The sequence below is a fragment of the Physeter macrocephalus genome, unplaced genomic scaffold, assembly GCF_002837175.3.
Source record: "Physeter macrocephalus isolate SW-GA unplaced genomic scaffold, ASM283717v5 random_338, whole genome shotgun sequence".
Lineage (NCBI taxonomy): Eukaryota > Metazoa > Chordata > Mammalia > Artiodactyla > Physeteridae > Physeter > Physeter macrocephalus.
In genome coordinates, this window is record NW_021145639.1 from 58045 (window position 1) to 75000 (window position 16956).

At 57.9% G+C, this 16956-nt stretch overlaps 3 protein-coding genes across 8 annotated transcripts in view; 1 reads left to right on the forward strand and 2 right to left on the reverse strand.

The window, feature by feature from the left end:
- ZNF579 (zinc finger protein 579) overlaps nucleotides 1-505 on the reverse strand; it is a 3667-nt gene extending 3162 nt beyond the window's left edge. The window contains exon 1 of the mRNA XM_024117593.3: nucleotides 427-505. The gene's annotated coding sequence lies outside the window, so the exon portion shown is untranslated. The remainder of the gene's footprint in view (nucleotides 1-426) is intronic.
- Nucleotides 506-7245: 6740 nt separating this feature from the next.
- On the reverse strand, nucleotides 7246-13416 carry FIZ1 (FLT3 interacting zinc finger 1). 5 transcript variants are annotated; one of them, XM_028485257.1, is made up of 4 exons: nucleotides 13360-13416; nucleotides 12341-12773; nucleotides 10466-10823; nucleotides 7246-9548 (listed from the first exon to the last, which is right to left on the reverse strand). In XM_028485257.1, exons 2-4 carry the CDS (start codon nucleotides 12688-12690, stop codon nucleotides 8349-8351), a joined length of 1908 nt encoding a protein of 635 aa, XP_028341058.1. In that variant the 5' UTR covers nucleotides 12691-12773; nucleotides 13360-13416; the 3' UTR covers nucleotides 7246-8348. The 5 variants fall into 5 exon arrangements, with proteins under 5 accessions (XP_028341058.1, XP_028341059.1, XP_028341061.1 ...); XM_028485258.1 differs by having other exon boundaries at nucleotides 12341-12719; nucleotides 13360-13405; XM_028485260.2 differs by lacking the exon at nucleotides 13360-13416 and adding an exon at nucleotides 11425-11517 and having other exon boundaries at nucleotides 12341-12538.
- ZNF524 (zinc finger protein 524) lies at nucleotides 12474-15913 on the forward strand. Of its 2 annotated transcripts, none has more exons than XM_028485261.1 (2): nucleotides 12474-12554; nucleotides 14858-15913. In XM_028485261.1, the coding sequence occupies exon 2, from the start codon at nucleotides 14897-14899 to the stop codon at nucleotides 15680-15682; it is 786 nt and encodes a 261-aa protein (XP_028341062.1). In that variant the 5' UTR covers nucleotides 12474-12554; nucleotides 14858-14896; the 3' UTR covers nucleotides 15683-15913. The 2 variants fall into 2 exon arrangements, with proteins under 2 accessions (XP_028341062.1, XP_023973358.1); XM_024117590.3 differs by lacking the exon at nucleotides 12474-12554 and adding an exon at nucleotides 12894-13270.
- The last annotated feature ends 1043 nt before the right edge of the window (nucleotides 15914-16956 follow it).

Below are 16956 nucleotides of genomic sequence, written 5' to 3' on the forward strand. Positions count from 1 at the left end.
GAGATCCCGGGTGCTGAGGGTGGGGGTGGGGGTGGGGGTTGGGAAATGACTGGGCTCCAGCCTCTAGACTTCTGTTCGTGGTGGGTATGGATTCCTGGGTCCCAGTGGTGGAGAGGGCTGGGGGGAGGGGGCTGAGCTCCCAAGACAAGGGAGAGGAGGGGGCTGGGGGCCCAGCTGCTCGAAATCTCCAGCGAGGAGGAGGCTGAGGGCCAGGGCCCTGGACACCCTCCCCCCGCCCCTGAGGAAGGCTGCTGGGGGCCGGGAGCCCTAGGTCTCCAAGCGGGGGGCCCCGATCTCCCCGCTGGGCCCAGCCTTTGGTTCTCCGCAGGCATGATCTGCAGAACCGGGGCCGCGGGTCGAGACCGTGCAGATTTCTGAGCCCCGGGCCTGGGGCTCGGCCCCGATGACTCGGCGCCCGGCTCTTACCTCCGCCTCCTTTGCTCCTTTCTTCCTTCCCCGCGGCCGGCCGAGCGCGGACGGTGGTGGCGGGGAGGGAGGGCCCCGAGCGTGGTGGGGGGTGGAGGAGGCTGGGCTCGGTGTCACCGCCTAAGCCTTCCCCCCGGAAACCCGGCTTTTCGTCCGAGCCTGAGAGAGGAAAGACTGGCTGGGAAGCCGGAAGATGGTGGACGAGGGGACCCAGGGGTCGGAGGGGGGGCGCGGCTTGGACTCCTGGGTCCTGTAAGGGGAGGGGGCTGGGGCCCCGTCCTCTGGGCTCCCCGAGGGAGGAGGGGGCTGGGTCCGGCCCCCCTTCCTCCCCTCCCCAACAGACACACATATTCATTCATTCCTTCAACAAATACACATTTATCAGGTCCTGTCTGTGCCAGGCACTGTGTTGGGCGAGGGGGGTGGCCGGGAAAGGAGATGAATGAGGCAGTGACAGAGGCTTCAGGGAAAGTACCGGCAATCTGGACTAGAACCTGACTGCAGCCTTCACGTGGCTGCCTGAGCAAGCGACTTTCCCTTCTCTGAGCCTCAGTCTCCTCCTCTGTGATAAACCCCGCGTATATCCACTTGACCCTAAGAGACCAGTTACTCATTTTGCAGCATATATTCACTCGATCCTAAGCCACCGATATTTACTGAGCACCTACTATGTTCTAGCTCTGTCCTTGGTGCTGGAGCTGCAGTGGCAAAGACAGAGGCCGCTGGACCCTGTCCACAGGGAGCTCAGGGTCTGGGCGGAGGAGGCAGACAGACACAGATCCAATGGCCCTCCTGGAGCGTGTGCTCTAAAGCCAGAAGCAGGATGCAGTGGGATTACAGGGAGCAGAGACAACACTGAGTGAGAGTGATCCCTGAAGGCTTCCTGGAGGCAATGATGTTTCTGCTGAAACCTGCGGGATGAAAGCCGAGGGTTAGGAATGGGAAGGGGGAGGCAACTGGAAATGGGAGAGAAATATACCAACGCAGACACTATTCTTCTGATAGTTCTACTCAGAAACATGCCACAAACGGTGTCTGTACCAGGTTAATCGTTGCAGTATTGTGCGTGACTTCGAAAGACAGGAAATGAGCTACATGCCCATCGGTCAGGGATTTGAGTGATAAATTGTGATTGATCTACCCAGCGGAACGCTATGTGTCCATAAAAAAAAGAATGAAGAAGTTCACTGTGTAAAAACATGGAAAGGCTCCAAGTGATAACGGAGAACACACGGAAGGTGGAGCACAGCCTGCAGCCTGTTCTAGCTGCACTTATCAGCGGGTTGTGTCTGGGAGAACTGGAAGGAGAGAGAAGAAACTGGCAACATTCTCACTCCCAGGACTTTAACTTATTACACTGTCCTTTTGTACTTTTGGAATTTGAAACCACGTGAATGTGTTTCATACTTAACAAAGGGAAAAGAAACAAATGGTGGGGGATAATAAAAATAAATAAAATGAAAATAAATGATAGCTTACTCTTGTAAATGCTGTACGAATACAAACCCATTTGTTCCTCCTTACGTTAAGAAGTGGGTAACATTCTCCCATTTCACAGAGCGGTAAAGTGAGGTACTGAGAGGTTTCAAAGTCGTGAGTCTAAGTCTTTGCATTTCGCAAAGAGATGGGAGAAATGATGGCGAGGAGCATGATTTTTAAAAACATCTGGTCAATAATACTACATTTTTAAGGACATATACATATAGAGCAAAAGTCTAAACACATCCATGGAAACAATAAGCACCAAATTTGGGGTAGGGGTTACCTTTGAGAAGGAAGAGGCAATCAGATCTTGGAAGGGGGGGGAGGTCTATGGAGTCAGGCGTATCTCTTTATGTTTTAATAAAACTGGTAGTCAATATATGAGTGTGTGTTGTGTATACTTTTTATTTGTTGAAATACATGTAACATAAAATTTACCATTTTAACCATTTTGAAGTGTACAACTCAGTGTCATTAAGTACATTCTCGAGGGGACTTCCCTGGCTGTGCAGTGGTTAGGACTCTGCGTTTCCACTGCAGGGGGCACAGGTTGGATCCCTGATAGGGGAACTAAGATCCCTCCTGCCATGCAGGGCGGCCAAAAGCAAACAGACACAAAGAAACACAAACAAACAAAAATTCACTAGTTCCACTATCTAGTTCCAGAACTTTTTCATCACCCCAAACGGAAACCCGGATCCATTAATCTGTCATTCCCCATTCCTTTCTCCCCCCATCTCCTGGCAACCGGTAATCGTCTTTCTGTCTCTTTGGGTTTGTCTTCTGTGGATATTTCATATCAATTAAGTCATCTAGTATGTCGTCTTTTATGACTGGCTTCTTTCACTTAGCATAATGTTTTCAAGGTTCATCCACATTGTAGCGTGTGGCAGCCCTTCATTCCTTTTTACGGCTGAATAATATTCCATTGGGTGGGTATACTGTATTTTGTTTATCCATTCATTTGTTCATGGACCTTGGGTTGTATCTACCTTTTGGCTGTTGTGAGCAGTACTGTTATGAACATTTGTTACGTATAAGTTTTTGTTTTAAGGGCCGTTTTCAGTTCTTTTGAGTATATACCTAGGGTGTGTGAGTGTGTTATTATTTTATTATCTATATTTTGAAGCCTTAATATATATATTTTCCTAAAGAAAAGAAACGAATTCAGGAATGAGGGTGAAGGGAAAGACATTTCAGAGAGATCAGCGTGTTGTATGTGTGTGTAGGCGTGGGCGGAGGTGGGGATCCTGTCCTGGGGGAGATTTGGGGCCTTGGATTGGGGCATCAAAGGCGGCCAGTGTGGTGGAGAGAGGCCGGAGCTGCACGAGCAACTATGTCCGGCCTCCTAGTCCAGGCTGAATGCTGGACGCATTCCGAGTGTACTGAGAAGCCATTGAAAAGGTTTTAAGCTGGAGAGTCACATGATCCGTTTAGTGTTTTAGAGAAATTCCTGCGGGACCCGCGAGGAGGCCCGGCCGGATGCAGGGGAGACCGAGGCGGAGGAGCAGGAAGGAGGCGGTGCCCGGGTCCAGGTGAGAGCTGGGGGGCCTGGGCGGGGCCGGCCTCGGGCAGGGGGCGGGACCTGGCGCTGATTGGCTCAGGGCTGCCCTCCTGGATGCCATTCCCACCGCCTCCACCTCCTCATTGGCTTCCCTGCTTCGGCCCCCCGCCTCCCTCGCGTGCAGTCTCCGGCACCTAGAAATCACATCACTTCGCTCCTGCGCTGAACACCGTCCCGTGGCCCTCACCTCTTCCTCTCCACCTTCCTCATCTGCACCCCACGCCCTACCGTCTGAACCCTGGAAGCTCCCTTCACGGATTCCTGTCTTTCTGGCGGTCCAGTGGTTAGGACTCCGCGCTTCCACTGCAGGGCGCCGTGGGTTCCATCCCTGGTGACGGAACTAAGATCCCACAAACCGCGCAGTGTGGCCAATAAATAAAAATAAAATAGCCTTCCTGACACCCTCTAGTCCTTGCTCTGCCCTAATTTTCAACATTGTACTTACTGCAAACATTAGGCTACTTTTCCTATTTTGCCTATTTCCCCTTCCGCTGGAATATAAATTCCCAGGGAGTTCATATTCCAGGCTTCGCCTGTTGAACTGCTCTACCCTCAGCAAGCCTCGCATATCAAGCAGTATTTGTGGGTGAAGAAAGAGGGATGAAGGGTGACCTGTCCGCGCGCCTGAGAGTCAGCTCTGCCCACAGAGGCGTCGGAGTCGCCAGCGTCTGGCTAGTAACGGATGCTCTGGACCGCTGGAGATCGCCCCCAGGGTAAAATCCTCCCCCTCCGCTTTCGAGCCTCAATTAGCACATTGATAAAATGCGGCCGCGGTGTCACGAGTTGGGGACGAGGTCCAGCCCACCACCTGGCACTGGGACACTCGGGAAAGGGGACGAGCCCTATTGCTACCCTCTCAGCAGAGAAAGGATTGGAGTAGAGGTGAGGTAGGCGGGAGGTCCCTATTCATCACCCCACTGCCAGGCGGCCATCTCCATGACAACCCTGGCACTTTTCCAGGCCCTCAGCTCTCGAGGCCGAGCCAGTCTCCAAGTGGGCAGGTCTTGTCCCTGGGGGCGGCACCTATATCTAAGGAGGCGGGTCTTGGATTCCCCCCCCCCCCAAAGGGGTGAGTCTGATCCCCCTTCCTGTGTAGTGGTGGCAGAGTGGAGAGGAGTATCTCCAAGGTTGAGCGTTCCCAGGGGCCGACCTGGAGCCTTTTCAAATGGGCAGTTGTGGATCTCCAGGCAAAAATGTCTTCCTTGAACGCCAAACTCTTACTTGTCTGCCTGCAAACTTATCTCCCTCCTTTAAATGTTTCTCCTTGTGAAATATAAGACGTATGGATGAAAAGGGCACGATAAAAACGCCCAATTTAACAAATACTTATAAAATAATCACCAGATTAAGAAACGGAATGTTGGCGGCCGCCCCACAGCCCATAGAAGTTTCCACCATGTCCCATCCCGAATTTAACCCAGCCAACTCCACTGTTCTGAGTTTTATGAAAAAAAAAAAAAAAAGTTTTCCTTGCTCTTCTAGACGGCTCACACCCACAAGGCATCCTAATCCATACTACGGTTTCGTGTCGCTTGCTGAAATGTTATAGAAATGGAATGGTACTCTATGTCCCTGGTTTCTTGCATGCAGCTTCTTTGTAACTTTCATTCATGTAATTTTGTGCATCTGTACTCATTCGTTCTCTTGCTGTATAGCATTCCGTGGCACAATATACCATCATCTATTTATCCCCTGTGTTGTTGATGAATGTCTTAATCTGTCGGGGCTGCTGTAACAAAATACCGCAGACCACGTGGCTTATAAACAATAGAAATTTATTGCTCACAATTCTGGAAGCTGGGAAGTCCAAGATCAAGGTGCCAGCACGGTCACCTTCCGGTGAGGGTCCTCTTCCTTGTTCATAGGCGTTCCTTCTTGCTGGGCCCTTACCTGGTGGAAGGGGCTAGGGGTCTCTGATGCCTCTTCTATAAAGGCACTCATCCCATTCATGAGGGCTCCACTCTCTTGACTTAAGCACCTTCCAAAGGCTCCACCTCCAAGTACCATCACATTGGGCCTTAGGATTTCTTATTTATTTATTTATTTATTTATTTATTTATTTATTTTTGGGCTGCATTGGGTCTTGGTTGCTGCGCGCGGGCTTCCTCCAGTTGCGGCGAGCGGGGGCTACTCTTTGTTGCGGTGCGCGGGCTTCTCATTGCTGTGGCTTCTCTTGTCACGGAGCATGAGCTCTAGGTGCACGGGCTTCAGTAGTTGCAGCATGCGGGCTCCGTAGTTGCGGCGCACGGGCTCTAGAGCGCAGGCTCAGTGGTTGTGGTGCACAGACTTAGTTACCCCACAGCTTTTGGGATCTTCCCGGACTAGGGCTCGAACCCACGTCCCCTGCATTGGCAGGCGGAGTCTTAACCACTGCGCCACCAGGGACGTCCCGGCATTAGGAGTTCGACATACGAATTGGGGGTGACACAAACATTCAGCCCAAACCAATGGACCTTCGAGTTGTTCTGAGTTCGGGGCTGTACATTCTGCTGCTGTGGATGTTGTTATGAGGGTCTCCTGGTGCAGGTGAACGTGAGTTTCTCTAGGGCTCGTGCCTATCTTTGGCATATGGACGTCTTCAGACTTATGAGAACATGCCAATCGCCCAAGCATCTCACATTTAAGAAGCTCAAGATGGAACTCCTGATCTCTCTAGCCTCCACCCGAACTGGTTCTCTCTCCGTTTTCTGGTCTTAATGCAAAGCGGCGCCACGCAACCAGTTCCCAGCCCCGCCCCCATTCCTCCCTCTCCATTACGCACGCGCACACACACACACACAACACGCGCTCGCACGTTCCACCTCCAGAATTCACCTTGGGCCCACCTAGTTCTGTCCATCCCTCTGCTTCAGGTCCGCGCACCCCTCTCCTGGTGGACTGCAGTAGCCTCTGCTGCATTCACTCGGCCCCCTCCGGTCGCTTTTCCACGCAGCAGGCAGAGACCCTCGGAAAGCGCAGGAGTGGCCGCATCCCTTCACACATACCCTTGCCATTGCCCACGAAGCACAGTACAGTGCCCACCTCGGCCCACCAGGGTCTGTGTACGCCGACCCCTGCTTACCTCTCCACCTCATCTCACCCCTCCCTCCCCTCCTGGCCTCATCCAGGTGTCCACCTGGCCGGCCCCTCCTCACCCTTCTGGTCTCAGATCAAATGCCACCTCTGCAGAGAAGCACCCCCCCACACACACCTCCTCCCTGCTGGACCACCCCACCTAAGGTGGCCCAGCCCAGCCACTCGTTTTCTTGAAGAGTTGTTTTGTCCACTGTTGGACCCCCAGAGGGGGTGACAGCACCTGGCACTCGGTACCGGAATGTAATCTAGCGCGTGGGAGACAATCTGAGGGGCCCACCCATCCTTAGATGGGCGGATCCTAATCTAGGGGAAGGATCTAGCGGCTAAGGTACACACTTGGTTGCCTGGGAGACAGAGTCTAAGGGGCGGGGCCTTTCCCTAGGGGTAGGACGTCTGTAAAGAGTTTGGTTTTCAGGGGGCGTGTCCTATGGGATTGAAGGTTTCTAAAGGGTGTGTCTGGTCCTAGGGGGCATGTCCGTCCGTTGGAGGTGGATTTTGTAGTTAAGATGCAGGGTTCCACTTAGATGAGATCTAAACCATCTCTGATATTAAAAGCGTCATGCACCGTCTAAAGGACTCGAAATTTCTCTGGTGGAAGGAAAGATCTGCCTCTATTTAGGAGGCCTGTCCTAAATCAGAGGGGGAGGAATCCCCACCTACCTAAAGCCAAGGAGCAGAAAATGAGGCGGCAGTGACTGACAGGACAAGGTTTATTGGGGTCCGGGAGACACTGGGGAGTGGGATAGGGGGCAAGGTCGAGGCTCACGGGGGAACCCCCCTAGCCACATCCTCCTTCCCCTTGGGGTTGGGGAGAACACAGAGACAAACTGACAGAGATGGAGAGAAAGACCAACAGGTGCTACAGCAGAGCGGGAGGGATACCCCAATGTCCCCCACCTCCCACTCGTGAGTTCACATAATGCGGAATGACGTGGACCTGCCCACACGCTGGAGGAAGGGGAGGAGTGTCTGCCGTGTGCATTCGAAGGAGGGTGGGGCGCAGGTGGCAGCGGGGACCGGCCCATTCCAGAGGACAGGGCGTGGGGGTATGCGCGTCTGGATCAGTCCATCCTACTGGGAGCAAGGATTTTGAACCAGGCTATTCTAGTTTTGGGGGCTGGGGGAGATCATTAGGGTCGATCCGTTCCTTAGTAGGGGAGGGAGACCTACTTGGGGAGGGGGTTGGGGGCAGGGGGCAACTACCCTGGTCCTCCTTCCGCATAGGGAATAAAGTCAGGGGAGGGGAGAGGCAGATTCCGGCTATATCCGTTATCTGGGGGCGCCAGTGACTCTGGTGGGTAGCATTCGGAGGGGGTCCAGGGAAATCCGGGGACATGGTTCCCCCCCGCCGCCATTCTCCGGATCAAGGGCGTCGGAATGATGGCTTTTAGGGAGAGGGGCAGTCTTCCCTTGGGGGAGGGGTGCCCATCTTGTATTATTTGGGCCCTCAAGATGAGAAGTACTTGTGGAGACCCACTTCTCATTCCTAGGTCCCGCAGCTTAGGAGCCTATTGATTTGGGGGTGCTCAGCACGTATTCCAGGGGCCTGGAGCTTAGGAATCTCTCCATAGATCCGGGACCCTCGAGCTGAGGAATCTCTCCGTTTATTCGCTGCCCCCCAGCTCAGGGGCCCGTGTGTTTGGCGGCTCCATGTCTCCAGCCAGGGTCCCCTCATCTCGGGGCCCGTGTCTGGATCTGGAGGGCCGGGGCCTCCCTCGTGGTCCCTAGGTCCCTTGGCCCGGGCCCTGCGTCCAGCCCTCGGGAGGGGTGGTGTAGCGGAGGGGCGCACGGCCTGGCCACGTCAGTCCATGCCCCGGTGCAGCTTCAGGTGCCTGGAGAGGTTGCTGAGCGTGATGAAGCCCTTGCCGCAGATGTGGCAGGGGAAGGGCCGCTCGGTGCCGTGCAGCAGCCGGTGGCGCTTGAGGTAGCACTCGTGGCGGAAGAACTTGCCGCACTCCAGGCACGGGAACGGCTTCTCGCCCGTGTGCACCAGCACGTGCCGCTCCAGGTCGCGCGGCGAGCGGAACAGCTTCTCGCACTCGGAGCAGCCGAAGATCTTCTTGCCGCGGCCCGAGCCGGACGCAGGCTCCCCAGACGCGGGCTCCCTCTCCGGGGCGGGCGCCGCCGCCGCCTCCGCACCGCCGCCCTCGCCGTGGCTGGCGCGCCGGTGCTCCTCCAGGGCCGCCAGGGCCGCGTAGAGGGCCCCGCAGTGGCCGCAGCCGTAGGTCGCGGGGCGCGAGTGCGCCTCCAGGTGGCCGGCCAGCGCCGCCGCCGACGCGAAGAAGGTCCCGCAGTCGCACTGGTAGAGGGTGTCTTCCGACGGCTCGGCCGCGGCCGCGGGCGCAGGGGCCTCCCCGCCGCCCTCGGGGAGCAGCCCCCCCAGCTCGGGCACGCCGCCCCCGGCGCGGCCCAGGAGCAGCCTGCCGTCCCAGGCCGGCTGAGCCTCGCCCGCCTCCGCGGCGCCGCCCTCGCCCGCCGTCTCGGGCCCGGCGCCAGCCCCGGAGACCCAGGCCTGCGCGGGGGGCGCGCCCGGCCCCTGCAGGTCGTGGGTCAGCTTGTGCCGCTCCAGCAGCGCGGGGGCGTTGAAGTCGCGCTCACAGCGCGGACACTTGAAGGGCTTCACGTCGGTGTGCGCGGCCCAGTGGGCCGCCAGCTCGCGGCCCCGGTCGAAGCGCCGCGCGCAAGCGCCGCACGCGAACGGAGGCAGTGAGGCCGCCGCGGCGGCCGCCGCCTCCGCCAGCCCCCAGCTCCCCGGGCCCGCGCCCGTCCCCTCCGGGCCCTCTCCGCCGCCAGCCCCCGCGCCCCCGCACGCCGAGCAGGGCCCCACGTTGCAGCAGACCGAGCAGGGAGCGCTCAGGGCGGGCAGGCCTGGGCCGGGCTGCAGGGGGGACGGGAGCACGCCACGGTGCTGGCGCTTGAGGTGGCGGCCCAGGCTGGAGCGCGAAGAGAAGCGGAGCTCGCAGACTAGGCAGCAGTAGGGCTTCTCGCCAGTGTGGACGACCTGGGAGGGCAGGAGGAAGAGCCCAGCGTCAGGGCTGAGGGTCGAGCCCGCGGGACAGATTCTTGGCCTCCCAGAGAGATGCGGAGGAAGCTCCCTGCCAGGTCCACGGGGCCAAGATCTAGCTTCAACCCTCTCATTCTCGTGCTCTGCTTCCGGCCACGTTAGCATGCTTTTGGCCCCTCCAGCCTCAGTATCTTGGCACTTGTTGTTCCCTTTGCCTGGGAACAGGCTGTTCCCATGGAGGATTCCTGCTCTTCCTTCAGGTCTCAGCTCAAATATCACCTTGCCCTGACCTTCCCCCACCTTGTGTGGTAGCCCACAGCTCTCCCCTCTTTACTCCTACATATCAGATGGTTATTATTGCTGCGGGTTGTTTTAACTTCCTTCCCAACGCTTCTCCTTTTCCAGATCATCCTGGCCTGTGTATTTGCCTTCTTGCGGATTGTCTACCTGGCTATGGACCACTCGCAATGGAATGTAAGTTCTCCGAAGGCGTGGACTTTATTGATTTCACCTTGGTATCCCAGGTGTTGGGAGCAGGGAAAACATTCAATAGGTCATTGCTGAGTAAAGGAATTAAGTACATACGTGGTAAATCTATCTTTAAAAACGGTAACGGAATGATGAGCACAAAGTTGCAGACGCTGGCATATGAGAAGGGGCACGGGAGAGGGGAGGTGCACAGAGGTGGGGCAAATTTACTACGAATGTTTTAGTTCCTGGGTTGGGTGGAGACTGAAAGAGAAACAACTCATGCTTTGACTGGTCAGGGTGCTTCGATGGAGAGGGCAGGAGGGAGGGAGGGAGACAGAAATTTTCTTAGGGGCCAGCTGTCTGTTGCCCATAGTGGGTCCCCGGGGCTCCAAGGGCGAGTCCAGCCCAGGGAGGCCAGCTTGGGGCCGGCCTGCAGGACTCACCTGGTGGTGCAGCAGGCCGGTGGAGTCTCGGAACCCCTTGGGACAGGCGGAGCAGCGGTAGGGCCGCTCGCCGGTGTGCGAGCGCAGGTGATTGGCCAGGTTGAAGCTGTGCTTGAAGCCTTTGCCGCAGCGCGGACACGCGTGGGGTTTGAGTGCAGTGTGCCGAGCGAAGTGGCGCCGCAGGTCCGAGCGGTAGCGGAAGCTCTTGCCACACTCACTGCAGTGAAACGGGACGCGGGGGGCAACAGCGGGTGGAGCCGGGGCCGGGACCGTGGCCGGGGCAGGGACCGGGGGCGCTGGCAGCGGGGCGTCATCCATGGTGGCGTGGCTCGAGGGCGGTGGCGGGTGGGGGCTCTCTCTGGAGTGGGGAGACATGGAGTTGGGTGAGGGAGCCACGTCCCCATCAGCCTCCCCTATCAGGCTCCTTGGACTCACAGACGTGTGAGGCCCGGCCTACTACCTTCTAAGCCACGCCCATCTGCCCAAGCCACACCCACTGCTCTTTAAGCCCCTCCCACTCTCCTACAACCCCTTCCACCACTCCTCTGTCTTCCTAATCACTTCCAAGTCACTTCTGAGCCACTGAATGCTTTTAAGCCTCTCCCCTTCTTTGTGAATGGACTCCCGCCCCGCTCTAAGCCCCGCCGAGTGTGGTTAAACACCGCCCACTCGTGTTCAGGTCCCGCCTACCCCTTCCAAAGTCTCTATGTTGTTCCTGAAGCCTCTTATATTCCTTGACAAGCCCCTTCCCCGCTGAAGGCCACTCCCACTCTTCTCTGAAGATGAAAGTCATCTTCAGATGAAGATTGACGACATTCTTAGCCAATGACAGTATGAAAATTTGGGGCTAAGCGCACCTGAGTCAACCTTCCAGGGAGACCAGGACTAGTCCTGGAACCTTGGATAAAGCCAACTGATTCTCTTTCCATCTGCAAAATAGGAATAATGGGAGGACCTACCTCATGGAGTGGTGGCGAGGACTAAGCAAACTTGTGGCCACGCGTGCGGCGTGCTTACTGACGCTTGTGCACAGCAAAGACTCAACAGGTAAGCTGTTTGGATTACCACTATCTGCTAAGTTCCTCCGAGTTTCCTCTTGAAGTCCCCCATCTCTTCCCCACTAAGATCCGCCTCCTGAACCCCACTCAAGTTTTCCTTTAAACTCAGCCTTTAAGTAAACCCCTTCCTTTCCAAGACCACCTGCCACTCTACCTCTCTTGCCATCTCAGCCCTTCCTCTCTGACACCCTCCCCATCCTAAGTCATTTCACCTGCAATATAAAGACTTGCTATTTCCACTACGACGCCCCAAATTACACGCTTAAACCCCACCCCCCTCACTATGCCCACCACTTCCTGAAAGCCACATCCCTAGACAAACTCCACCCCTTCTACTCTAAGCTCCTCCCACCTTCACACTGAACCCCTTTACCCCCCTCAACCCCAGTTAGGACCCTTCAACCTAGGGCCCTCCTACCATTCTCACTGAGCCACGCCCCTTTGCCAAACCTCACCCCTTTGCCTAAGCTCCTCCCACTTTCTACCCACAGTCCCGCCCATTTCCACTCTAAACCACGCCCACCCATTGCTCCGCCCCAGCCACCACTAAGCCCCGCCTCCTCCCCACCCAGTCGCCCGCGGGACTGAGCCCCCCTCCCCAGTCAGCTCGAGGACCCAGGCTCCTAGAGTCAGCCTTTTGTACCCCTCCCCCCCTGTCCCTAAAAGGTGCGGCCCAGGGCGCCCGGGGCGGGGGCAGGTCAGGCTAGACCCGCAGTGGGGCGAGTCCACCTTGCTCGTACGGAGCGGGGGTTCTGGAGCCCTGAGGCGGCCCCGGGAGGCCGGGAAAGTCAGTCGGCTTTCCTCTTTAATTACTTACACCTCCCTCTGGGCGCCGACATTTTGGGCAGCGGGGGTAGCGTCACTTCCACCCGGGGGGCCCCTCGACTTCCGCCTCGGCTCCCTTCTCCCCCGCACTCCCCCTTTCTCCCGCCTTCTTGGCTTCCCTCCTCCCCGCCGCCCTCCCTTCTCTCTCTTTCCCGTCCCTTTCCCAGCTACTGGAGGTTCGAGAAGCCAGGGTGGCGCCATCTTGGGTGAGGGCATGGAAAAGGGGCGGGGCTTAGGGTGGCCCCCGGCGCCATACAGACTAAGGGCAACGAGCTCAGCGCGCGCGGGCTCCTCCCTGCGGTATCGACGCTGGCGGGTGTTAACATAGATGAGGGCAGACATGAGTCCCTTTTCGCAGCCTCAGGCTCCTCCTAGGTAGGATGTAGAGTTGCATCAGGAGAAGAGAGAAATCGAAGTTCGCCGATCTGCGATATAGGATAGAGCAGGCTCCATCTTGTGCTTAGGCTTCCAGTGGGCTTTGAAGCTAATCAGGCGCCATGTTAATTACGGGAATGAGGGGCCATTTTCCCGCTCTTTATCCTTTCGGTACCTTTCTTTGATTGGGTCACCCGGCTGGGTGCTTTGTGGGAGGAAAGACATTTCTATGTGTTTGGGATGTGTTGGTGGGGTAATTTCCCGTTCGGGGCCAGCGAGGGCGACGGGTGCGCAGGCGCGGCTTGCCGACGGAGATGTGACCGGCCCTTAGGACCCAGCGGGTCCCCTTTGTTCCCCGCGGGCGCGGGCCCGACGGGGAGGGGGAGGGGAGGGAGGGGCCGACCGGCATCCGCTCCGAGGGGCGGGGCAGTCCCGCGCGCGCGCGCGCCGCCGAGGGGCAGGGCCCCCTCGCCCCCGCCCTTTCCCACGCGCCGGCCCCGCGCCCCCGCGCGCGCACACTCGCGAGTCCAGGCGACATGCAAATGAGGTACCCGAGAGGCGGGGGGCCCGGGTGGGGGGAGGGGAGCGGAGGGAGGGGAGGCCCGGGGCCGCGCGCTCCTGGAGCGCGCCCCCCACCTGCTTCTGCTCTTGCGCTCGCTGAAGCGCGCGCGCCGACCTCGCGCCCCGCGGAGCCGGCCCGCCTGGGCGCGCGCGCGCAGACCCCCTTCCTGGCGGCCCTCGCCGTCCGCGGCCCGGCGCCGCTCATTGGCCGCCGCCCCCGCAGGGCCCGCCCCGCGCGGTCGGTGCTCACGGGCGCGCGCCTGCACCGGGGTGGAGGAGGGCGAGGGTCAGGGGCACCATTCCAGAGACCCGTGTTCTAGTCCAGGCAACCCCAACCGAGCGAGCCGTGTGATCATGGAAAAGTGGCTGCCGTTCTCTGGACCTTAATCTGTGTGCTTGTTCCAGTGGGGTGCAGTGGCACCTGTAACCCCGAATCCTAACTGCACCTGTGCTCTCCTCCCCCTCCGCTTTATTACTCCCCAGTCCCATGGTCCCAGGCTTTGCTGCTGATGGTGGTGTTGGTGATGGTAGTTCATTTGGTGCTTACTATATATATGCCGACCGACAACCCTGCTGTATCCATTTTACAGAGGTGGAAACTGGCTCAGATAGGCAAAGCCACTTGTTAATGAACGGTAGAGCTGGATTCAAACGCAGGACTAAGGGACCTCTGCTGTCCCTTGGGTCCATTACTTCTCACTCCCTGGGCCATTGGGGTCCATGAGATCAAGTCTTGGCCCTGCCACGTACCGGTAGAAGGAGCCTGGGCAACTGATTTCACTTTGCTGTGCCTTGGTTTCCCCATTTGCAAAATGGGCGTGATATACCCTTATTCAGAGAGTTGGTGTGAGGCTTAGCTGCTCACCGTGATAATAAGAGCTAATATCTCCTAAGCACTTCCGTGTACTGAGCACTTTATGTGCGAGTAGGTGGAAATATTCATCCTATTTTGCAAAAGGCTTAGCTGACGTTCAGAGAGGTGAGCACCTTGCCCAGGGCCACCACACAGAGAGTAAGTAACAGACTCAGGAATCGAACCCAGAACCTCTGGCTCGAGAGCCCACACTCTTTAACAGCTCTGATACATGTCCACATCCACAACTCAGGGGCAAACGTCACCTGGGACCAGTCCCTTTCTTCTTCCAGTCCTGACCCCCCTTCTCTCCCTCCGTCACTTCTGTCAGAAGGAGGGACGAAAACATTTCTGAGGCCTCTGTAGCTCTTCTGTTTGCTGGGTTCTCTGTCTTGAGGAGCGAAATACTCGCCTGCACGCTCAGTTGGACTCTATCCTCCTTGGAAGATTTTTCTGTATTTTGCTCAAGTTGACCCTGAACGTCTAGGAGGGGTTAGGGAGGTCTGGGAGACACGTGTGGGGCTCAGGGCAGTGCCTGTTTACCAACTGGTACAGAATTATCTTGCTATTTTACCCACTAGCGTGGCTTTAATTGTGCGTCCAAGTGAATGTTGGCCACGCCCAGGTCGACAGACTCGGACCCAGGGATGGCGAGGTTTTGGGGGACAAGGGCTGCTCCATACCCTCCTGCACTGACGGCTACCCCTTCTCTCCTCTTAGCCCGGCTCCAGTGCCCAGACCCAAGCCCCCCACTGCTCAATGGACACCCCCAGCCCAGACCCGTGGCCTTCGCCTTTGCCCGGGGAGGAAGAGAAACCTCTGGCCTTACCTCCTCCTGTTCCCCGGGGCCGCCGAGGCCGACGTCCCGGGGGGGCCACCTCCTCGAATCGGACTCGCAAGGCCTCCCTCCCTCGCAAGCGGGGCCGCCCCCCCAAGTCGGGGCAGGAGCCCCCACTGGCACAGGGGGTGACAGCCCCGGTGGGCAGCGGTGGTGGCAGTGACCTCCTGTTGATCGACGATCAGGGTGTGCCCTACACAGTCTCTGAAGGCTCAGTAGCAGGCGGGCCCGAGAGCTCTGGCCCTAAGAAGGCCCCGCACTTCTGCCCGGTGTGCCTTCGGGCCTTCCCCTACCTCTCTGACCTGGAGCGCCACAGCATCTCACACTCAGAGCTGAAGCCGCACGAGTGCAAGGATTGCGGCAAGACCTTCAAGCGCTCCAGCCACCTGCGGCGGCACTGCAACATCCATGCCGGCCTTCGGCCCTTCCGCTGCCCGCTCTGCCCCCGCCGCTTCCGAGAGGCCGGCGAGCTGGCCCACCACCACCGCGTCCACTCTGGGGAGCGCCCCTACCAGTGCCCCGTCTGCCGACTGCGCTTCACCGAGGCCAACACGCTCCGGCGCCATGCCAGACGCAAGCACCCCGAGGCCATGGAGGCACCCCTGGGTCCTCGGGACCCAGGACCTGAACCACCGTGGGACGACGAGGGTATCCCGGCCACTGCAGGGGCCGATGAGGAGGAGCTGGAGGGGAAAGAGCTGGCTTGACCCCCACCCCCGGCCACCGCTCCCCAGGCCAGGTTTAGAGCTGGGCGTTCAGCTCGCACTGAACCTGGGCAGGGAAACCGGGACACACTCTTGTCTGGTAGTCTTCCCGTTGTGGCAGGAGGTCGAGGGTGAGGACGTCCACTTCTGGGTCCTGCAGCCTTCTTCCACCCTCCCTCGGACTGACAGGCCTGTGGAGGCAGGGGCTGTGGAAATAAATTTCTGCCTACTGGCTTCCTGTGTGTGTTCCGTGATGATCCCAGGGCTGGCGCCCCTCTTCTCCTCCCTTCAAATGTTCTTTCCCGCTGCACCACCCCCTTGTCATGTGCCTCGTTAGCTTGGCGCTAAAGACTGGCTTGGGGGAAGACTTTGCCGATTCTCCCATCTCCAGTGGACCTCAAAGCACTCCCTCTAAAGATCCACTCTTAAGTAAAACATTGAACCTTCTGTGCAAACGTGACTCTAGGTCCCCCGCCAACCCCCGGCGCCGTTCTAACCAGATTCCCGGAAATTCTGCAGCCCCCCACTTTGGCCCATCTCTGTCCCGGCACTGTTTGCAGAGAAACACTGAGTTAAGGGTTGTGTGCGGGACTGACCACTTTGGTAGGGCCGGAGGGGCGGGGCTAAGGACTCATGAGGCGGGGCTGAGGCTGAGGGGCGAGGCTTGTAGGGCAGTTAGGTGAGAACTGTGGGCGGGGCTGGCTGAGAGCTGGCGTGGGGCTAAAGGAGGTGTAAGGGTTGGCGGGCAGAAATTGAGAGCATTTTGAGGGAATGGATAGCGTTTATCTGAGGGGAGGGGTTTCAAGGGGAAACTGCAGGAGAGCGAGGTGTTAGGAGAGGTAGGACTTGAACCGTTAACGATGCTGAGCGGTGGGTATGACTGCTATGCAGGCCAAGGGGAGAAAAGGGGGTACCTAAGAGGAGTAACGAAGGAAAGGCCCTGAGAGAGGGGGCGCTTAGGAGGAAGAGCTGAATAGAATCGGGCTTAGCTGTTTGAGGTGGGGCCGAGTTAGGGGCGAGGCTTACAGAGAGTATACGAGAGGGGCCGTGTAAGGTGTGGTAAAGCTGTGGTTCGAAACTTCAGCCTGCATCAGAATCACCTGAAGGGTATTTTAAAGCCCAGGTCCTTAGGCCCTACCCCCAGGGTCTCTGATTCAGGAAGTCAGAGGCAGGGGGATCTGAGAATTTACATTTCTAACAAATTCCCTGGTGATGTCAATGCTGCTGGTCTCCAAACCATACTTGGAGACCCACTGACTTCAGAGAACGCTTTGGAA